Source organism: Oryzias melastigma, linkage group LG17 (assembly GCF_002922805.2).
Source record: "Oryzias melastigma strain HK-1 linkage group LG17, ASM292280v2, whole genome shotgun sequence".
NCBI classification, from domain to species: domain Eukaryota; kingdom Metazoa; phylum Chordata; class Actinopteri; order Beloniformes; family Adrianichthyidae; genus Oryzias; species Oryzias melastigma.
The window spans coordinates 28,287,475-28,296,009 of record NC_050528.1 but is presented as its reverse complement, the minus strand read 5'-3'; the positions used below and the strand labels follow the sequence as shown (position 1 = coordinate 28,296,009).

The 8,535-nt window shown below is 41.0% G+C and overlaps 1 protein-coding gene across 1 annotated transcript in view; it reads right to left on the bottom strand.

Annotated features, from left to right (window-relative positions):
* Positions 1-8,535, bottom strand: part of acss2l (acyl-CoA synthetase short chain family member 2 like) — an 18,581-nt gene that overhangs the window by 5,790 nt on the left and 4,256 nt on the right. The window contains exons 5-7 of the mRNA XM_024280960.2: positions 3,068-3,140; positions 2,841-2,916; positions 2,343-2,427 (exon numbers count right to left, since the gene is read on the bottom strand). Of these exons, the coding sequence (XP_024136728.1) occupies positions 2,343-2,427; positions 2,841-2,916; positions 3,068-3,140 (234 nt within the window). The remainder of the gene's footprint in view (positions 1-2,342; positions 2,428-2,840; positions 2,917-3,067; positions 3,141-8,535) is intronic.

Here is an 8,535-nt window from a genome sequence, read left to right as displayed (position 1 = left end):
TGTTTTTGTGTTTTGTTATTCTCTTACTGTTAACCTGTTTTTGACTGACAGACTTTTTTTGCATGTTATGAGTACATTGGCATGCCTGTTACTTCTTATTGGACTATTTTTTTCGCCACTTCTGGGCCTGAAGCGGTCAGCAGTTGTCTTTTGGCAACAACAAAATGCCGCCAGAGAAATGACTGGATATCGCAAGAGAGGCTGAGGAGACGAAGGTTCTTCAGAGTTTGCAGGACTCTTGAAGAGTTTTTCGTGATGTTGTTGCACCTTCCTTCTTCTATGGAGCAAGCTGCTGGGGAGTGGATGACAGGAACAGGAAGAGGCTCAACAAACAGATCCGGCTCCTTTCTGGGACTTCCCCTAGAGCAGGGGTCGGCAACTTTTAAAAGTCTCTCCGGGTGACCGAGCTTCTCACCCAATCTCTAAGGGAGCGTCCAGCCACCCTACAGAGGAAGCTCATTTCAGCTCCTTGTAGACGGGATCTTGTTCTTTCAGTCATGATCCAGAGCTCAAGACCATAGGTGAGTACTGGAACGAAGATCGACCGGTAAATTGAGAGCATTGCTTTCTGGCTCAGCTCTTCTTTCAATACAACGGACCGGTGCAGCGACCGCAAAATAGCGGACGCCGCTCCAATCCGCCTGTCGATGTCACGCTCCGATCTTCCCTCACTCGTAAACATGACCCCAAGATATTTAAACTCCTCCACCTGAGGCAGGAGTACTCCACCCACCGAGAGAGGGCAAACTACCTTTCTCCGGTCGAGAACCATGGCCTCAGACTTAGCGGAGCTGACCCTCATCCCAGCCGCTTCACACTCGGCTGCAAACCGCTCCAATACATGCTGGAGGTCCTGGCTCGATGGAGCCAACAGAAAAACATCCTGTGAAATCCTGTGGTCCCCAAACCAGATCCCCTCTGGCTCCTGGCTGTGCCTAGAAATTCTGTCCATAAAGACTATGAACAGAACCGGTGATAAAGGGCAGCCCTGCCGGAGTCCAACATCCACCAGGAACAGGTCTGACTTACTGACGACTATGCGAACCAAGCTCCTGCTCCGGTCGTATAGAGACTGGACAGCCCTGAGTAAGGCTCCCCGGACCCCATACTCCCAGAACACTCTTCACAGGACACCACGGGGAACGCTATCGAACGCCTTCTCCAAATCCACAAAACACATATGGACTGGATAAGCAAACTCCAACGAACTGTCCAGTACCTTTGAAAGGGTGTAGAGCTTTTCCACTGTTCCACGACCAGGACAGAAACCATCATTGTTGTTCTTGGATCTGAGGTTCGACTATCGGACGGACTCTCCTCTCCAGTACCCTGGCATAGACTTTCCCAGGAAGGCTGAGGAGTGTGATTCCCCGGTAGTTGGAACACACCCTCCGGTCCCCCTTCTTGAAAATGGGAACCACCACCCCAGTCTGCCAGTCCAGTGGTACGGTTCCTGTTTGCCACGCAATGCTGCAGAGACGTATCAGCCAGGACACTCCTACAACATCCAGAGACTTGAGGTACTCAGGGCGAACCTCATCCACCCCTGGAGCCTTGCCACAGAGAAGCTCTTTGACTACCTCAGTGACCTCAGCTTGGGTGATGGACAGTTCCACCCTAATGTCCTCAGTCTCTGCTTCCTCAACGGAAGGCGTGTCAGCAGGGTTGAGGAGATCCTCCAAGTATTCCTTCCACCGCCCGACAATGTCCCCTGTTGAGGTCAGCAGATCCCCACCTGCACTGAAAACGGTGCCTGCAGAAAACTGCTTTCCCCTCCTGAGGCGTCAGATGGTTTGCCAGAATCTCTTCGAAGCCAACCAATAGTCCTTCTCCATGGCCTCAGCAAACTCCTCCCCGGACCAAGTTTTTGCCTCCAAAACAGCCCGGGCTGCAGCTTGCTTAAACTGCCGGTACCTGTCAGCTGCCTCTGGAGTCCCACAAGCCAGCCATGCCTGATAGGACTCCTTCTTCAGCTTGACGGCATCCCTTACTTGCGGTGTCCACCACCGGGTTCGGGGGTTGCTGCCGCAACAGGTACCAGAGACCACACCTCCGGAAAGCAGACGAGACAATAGAGGTGGAGAACATGGTCCACTCTGACTCTATGTCTCCAACCTCCCTCGGTATCTGCTAAAGAGTACGTTTAGGTCTAGGACCAGCAAATCCAACTCACCACCAGGTAGTGACCAGTGGACAGTTCTGCCCCTCTCTTCAAGGTTCAAGTACAGGTGGCAAATTATTCAAATGATAAATTCCATTCATTCTTGGTTTCTCTGTGGCTGTAAACTGCCGGTGTGGTTTTGGATGGATGGATGGATGGATGGGTGGATGGATGCACTCACCTGTAGTTTGTTGCATGAAGTTCCACCTTTCGTCCGCACAGCGTGGTGGTTGACCACCAGGCATTTTGTGACACTGCATGGCGCTCTGTCAGGTAAAAAGAAAAAAAAAGCTATTGTAACTCTAAACACTTCAACTGTCAATTGTAATGAGTTTTCCATGAGTGATTTTTTTTTTTTTTCATGATCTCGTGTCTTTTAAAAACACAGATACTGAGTGTTCTCCTTGCAGGCAGCATGCTTCCCAGCATGCCCTGCCTCTCAGCTACTGTCCTCACTGGCTCTAGTTGCCATGGGAGACAAGCAGCTTGGGCTTCCCTGATGAATCTAAGTGCTCCATGTTGCCTGGAAACCTTAGTAATCTAAAAGCCCAGAGATGTGTTCCTTTATCCTTTCTGATAACAGCTGACTGAACTGTGTGTGTGTTGTGACTCATGCTCTGAGGACTGGATCCTCTGCCAGTCAGGGTAAACACGGCCGGTTGCTGGGAAATGGACTTACTTTTCTCCACACTTCTCCAAAGCATCATCTGAAATCTGCTTCAGGTTGATCAGCTTCTCTCCTCTGTAAACACCATCTGTGTGATGTAGGTGTAGAGCCAAAGATGAATGCATATGAACAAACACAATCATTTATAGGTGCTTTCGCTACGGCACACCACATCCAGGTGCTGCTGTTTTTAACAAGTCTGAAGGTACAACAAGGAAACTTCAGGAAGTATGTTGTACCTGCTGTCACCAGAACGCTGCTCTGAGCGTCCATGATCCTTTCACACAGAGACTCCGAGGAGAAACCTGCAAACTGAGCACACAGTGGAAAGAGGAATCATAAAACAATTACACTCAACGTCAGTAGAAGTGTACCTGTAAACTAATTGGCTTTCTATTGTAGACATTGCTCAGTTTGGGAGTTGAGCACTGTTCTTTTTCTGTCTGACCTTCACAGCCAGACACAGAGCAGCTTTATTTTCAGCCTGTCTTTCTGAAAACTGCTGTCCGCTCTGTCTGCCAGCTCTCATGCAAAGGATGCAAGAGACAATTTGAGCGAAGCCCTGGAGCCTTTTTCATACCGACCTCCAGCAGACCCTTCAACTTCAGCTCCTTCACATGCCTGGGATTGACACGTTTATGTGGAGAGCTTTCTTTGTACCCACATGAGCGTAACATGCTGGGCAGCAAAGGAGTGAGTGAAGGCCCAATGCTGGAGTTTACCATTTATAGACCTTCAGGAATCAGAGTTTACATTGAAACTCTTTTTGTTTCCTGTTGCTGTTGGGAAGCAACTCTCTGAACCAACTAGAGACCACAGCATCATTTCAGTCCTCGGTTTGGTTTTTGTTACGGGTTTTAGTCATGTTCTGTTTTGAATTGTTCCTCAAGATTCAAAGCTGTCTTCACTTAATTACCCTCAGTCTATTTAAGTATTCGTCTTTCAGTTCTTCCTTGTCGAGTCATCTGTTCTGTTCAGTCACCATTTTTGTTTCTCCTTGGTTTTTGTCACGGTTTGGTTAATTTATTAAGTGTTTTATGTTCCTGACTATCACCATGACTTGTCTCCTGCATTTTAGGTCCTCCAGCACCACCACTTTCTGACAAGTTCATCCCACTGACATGTAGACCATGGAAGGTTTCTTATAAACAGTTTAAGGTTCAGCGTCACACACTGGTTTTTGAGCTACTGTTAAATGCCTTAAGTCACATGAGTCAAGGTCAAGGCCCGGGGGCCGGAACCTGGAGGCTGAGAGATCAGTTTTATGATCTAGGCTTTCTTTTTAACCCTTTAACTATCCATCAAGACTAAATCAATTTTAAAAAATGTTTTTGTTCTACTGCTGACTGCTTATTTAACTGTTCCTGACAGTTACAATAAAAAGTATTTGAATCTTTGAATCTTATTGCATAGATCTGCAACTTATAACACTTTAAGGGGTCAATTCTTACAGACCACAACCTAGTAGGAGCCACAAAATCTTACGACACCTTTTACAATTATGATAATATACTTAAACAGTTGTTTGTTTGTTTGTTTGTTTTATTTTTGGTGGGGGGGTGGCAGAAATGAAACGTGAACACAAAGATAAAATAACCCTTTTCCCCAAAATACTTATTTCTGCTCATAAAATACCCCCCAAAGAGCTTTTTCTACAAAGTACTAAATTTTGCCCACAAAGCACTCATTTATGGAAAAAGAATAATACAACTTTGTGCATTGAAAATACCAATTTGTGCCAACAAAATAGTAATTTTTGCTGACAAAACACAATTTTTTTTCTACAAAAATAATTATTTGTTCCCACAAAATACTTATTTGTGCCACTATTTTTTACCCACAAAATACAAATTTATTCATGCAAAGCATTTAATTTGTCCCCACAAAATACTAATTTCACCCCTAAAAAATGTAATTGGTCTCCACAAAATACGATAATGTTTTCAACCTTTGACAGAAGTTTATATGACGTCCTTTCAAAATAAAAGACACCCAGTGTCACATAAAATAGTCTCAGTGCAGCAGATGTAGTGGTAGGTAGTGTGATGTCATTAGGGATCAATTACCAACTTAGTCAACTTTTAAAATCAGCATTTGTGGCAGACCTACTCACGATCAATGTTTTTAAAAGTACGTTTTCTAAAAGTGTTTTACCATTTAGTTGAGTAGGCAGTAAAAGGGTTAAAACAGCATTCATCTTCTCCCTCCATCTCACTCATGGTGCAGAAAAATATAAACATAACCAGATAAAATAACTAAGGGCAAAACAGAGTAAAACAGCCAGACAACAAAACAGATAGCAAAGAAAACTGAACTTTTATTTTTCCAGGCTTTGTTTGTTTTGTTCGACAGCATGTTTAAATTTGGATCATTTTAACAGGATATCTTTTATGGAGATTAAAATCTTTTGGGTTATTTATGAGTGTAATTTTTCATATAAAAGTAAAAAAAAAAATGTGTCTTTTCATTCACCTTCTGGCTCTACAAAGCATATTTATTAGGACCCAAAACAGAAGGAGAACCGCCACATAATCAGAAAGTGTGTCGTATTCTCGGCTGGAATAACAAACTTTGGATTTCCTGGGAATGTACTCTGGTTTTCCAGAAACCACAAAGACTTTGAGGGTCCAGAATAGAACCAGAGTTTAATCAGAAAGATTTGAAAGTAGTAAGAACCTTGATGTTCAGTCAGTCCATGTCAGGGGTGTAGAACTCAATCACAAAGGGGGCCAAAATCCAAAACACCCAGTGGGTCTTGACGAGCTGAACAGGGCAGACATTTATTGAACATGTAATAAAACGAAATTATTAAAGCGTTTAAACTTTAAAAATTAAACTTTTTTAACATAAATATGAATAAAAATAGGCAGAAATATTGTGTATACCTGAAGATGCTGAAATTGATAGCTAATAACACTGAAGCTGATAGCTGAAAACACTGAAGCTAGTAGATGAAAACTTTGAAGTTAATAGATAAAAACACTGAAGCTAATAGCTGAAAACGGTGAAGTTAATAGCTGAAAACGCTAAAGCTAAAAGCTGAAAACGCTGAAGCTGATAGCCAGCTAAAATATTAGCTAAATGCCAAATTAGCCTAAAAAACAAACAAAAAAACGTAGGTTAGCCAAAACAGCTAAAATGTAGCTGAAAAAATAGCTTAAATTCAAAATAGCCTAAAAAACTGAAAAAGCCTAAATCAGCCAAAACAGCTAGCATGTAGCTGAAATATTAGCTAAATTTCAAAGTAGCCTCAAAAATCTTAGTAAATGCTAAAATAGTCCAAAAAGCTAGCAGAATGGCAATTTTTAAAACTATAAAATTGTAACATTTTAACATAATTATGAATAATAAAAAGGCAAGAATGTTTTTCTAGAATAAATCAACTTAAACCTTAAATAAATTTAAATTTTTTTGTCTCCATAGAAATATATTTTGTCAAAATATACAAGTTAGTAATAAAGTAAATGTTAAAAGAATAAAGCCTTCAGATGTCTTTACTTGTATGTCATTTTATTTAAAAAATTGAACTTATAAATATCCCAAAAGATTTTGCTCTTCATTAAACATAGTGTCTCACAAAAGTGAGTACACACCTCATTTTTGCTGCCAGGGGTTTGGCTGTTGATGCCTCTATTATGATTTATTTTGAAGAAAAAATACATTTACACTGCTATACAAGATGGACACTGACTACTTTTCATTGTGTCAAAAATTCATTTCAGCAGTGTTGTCCCATGAAAAAGATATAAATAAATATCTGCAGAAATGTAAGGGGTTACTCACTTTCGTGAGATAGTATATCCTGTCACAATTATTCTAGATAACATCGGGTCGTTAATATTAGTATAAAATGATCTGGAGGGCCTGATGTAATGACTTTGACATGTGTGGTCAATGCAACGTCCCTTTTTATGAGATCACGGATGCCAAGGACCGCTAACTTTTTAAAATAAAATTGAATTGAATTGAAATTCCAGGTAGGAACAAAGGTTTCAGGTTTTGATGATGCTTTTTTACCATTGTGAGTGTGTTTTTTACCAGCTGAGTAAAATGTAGGTTCTGAAAGCAGAGTGAAATGCAGTTATCAGATTTATGATGTCAGCAAACCCTAACCTTTTTAAAGATGAGCAAAGAAGGAAAACAAGCCTGACAGTTGTTGGAAATGCCCAGTCAGGATGTAGAGTTGATTATTTAAAGAACACATTATTAGTAGATGAATCCAATTTGATCTTAAATATGAAGTCAAATGATTGAAATTCAGCTATTATATTTATGAATCTGTTCATTTCTGCAGACAGTTTCTTGCATTGGAGTGAATCTGACCAGACTAGCTTATGTAACATGCCACCCTGCAGTTACAAGGTGACCTGAACAAACTCAAGCTACTTCCTTTACCAACCAGCCTCCAGCAGAGCATGAGGTGTTACGCTGCTCATACATGAGAGGAATTCATAGAGTGATATCATCCAGGTTACCCGCCCTTTTTGTGTTTTCAAAACGATGCTGAAAGTGACAAAAGTCTGCATTTCGCTGTCATAAATCAGGCTGGGGTTCCTCCGCTTTAACTATAAAAGCAGCTCCCTCTGCCCCCCTATATGGACGAGTAACCTTATTTCATCTTAAATAAGTCAGCTATTACATGCTCTTTCATATTATTGCAGTGTGCTGTGCACATGCCAGATGCTTGATCCGAGGCCAAGGTTAATAGTTCATGCAGCATACAGTTCCAGTGCTGATGGCAGCAGCAGAAATTAGGTCAGTCTGGACCGCCCCGGCAGACGTCTACCTGCTCCTTTTCATCTGTGACTTTTTATTGCAGCAGGACTTTTAATCATCCTCCAAGGTGGCATGTGAGTCCTGCAGACTGCCATTATCCCTGAAGCAGGGGCGTCAAACTCAGTCGCTCACGGGGTCACAATCCAAAACACACTTTAGGTCACTGAGATGCTGAAATTGATAGCTAAAAACACTGAAGCTAATAGCTGAAAAGGCTGAAGCTGATAGCTAATATATTAACTGAATGTCAATTAGCCTAAAAAAAAAAAAACTTAGGTTAGCCAAAACAGCTAGCATGTAGCTAAAAAAGATAGCTAGACTTCAAAATAGCCTAAAAAAACTGAAAAAAATTGAAATTAGTCAAAACAGCTGGAGTGTAAATATCAGCATAACTTCAAAACAGCCACACAAAAAAAATTCAGCTAGCATATAGCTGAAATATTAACTAAACTCCAAAACACCCTGAAAAACAAAAAAAGAGCCTTAGTTAGAGAATAAAACAGCTAGCGTGTAAATATTTACCTAACTTCAAGACAGCCTAAAAAAAAACTTGAAAAAAAGACTAAATGAGCCAAAACTGCTAGGATGTAGCTGAAATATTAGCTAAACTCCAAAATAGCCTAAAAAATCTTAGTAAATGCCAAAAATAGTCCAGAAAGCTAGCAGAATGCCGATTTTTAAAACTTTTAAACTGTAACTTTTAAGATAATTATGAATAATAAACAGACAGGAATATTATTCCAGAATAAATCAACTTAAACCTTAAATAACTTTCAATATTTTACTCTCCATAAAAATATATTTTGTCAAAATTATACAAGTTAGAAATGAGTGCAAGATAAAATCAGACCATTAATAACAATAAAATAAAATGATCTGGAATTACCCGGAGGGCCGGATAGAATTACTCGGAGGGCCGGATCCGGCCCCC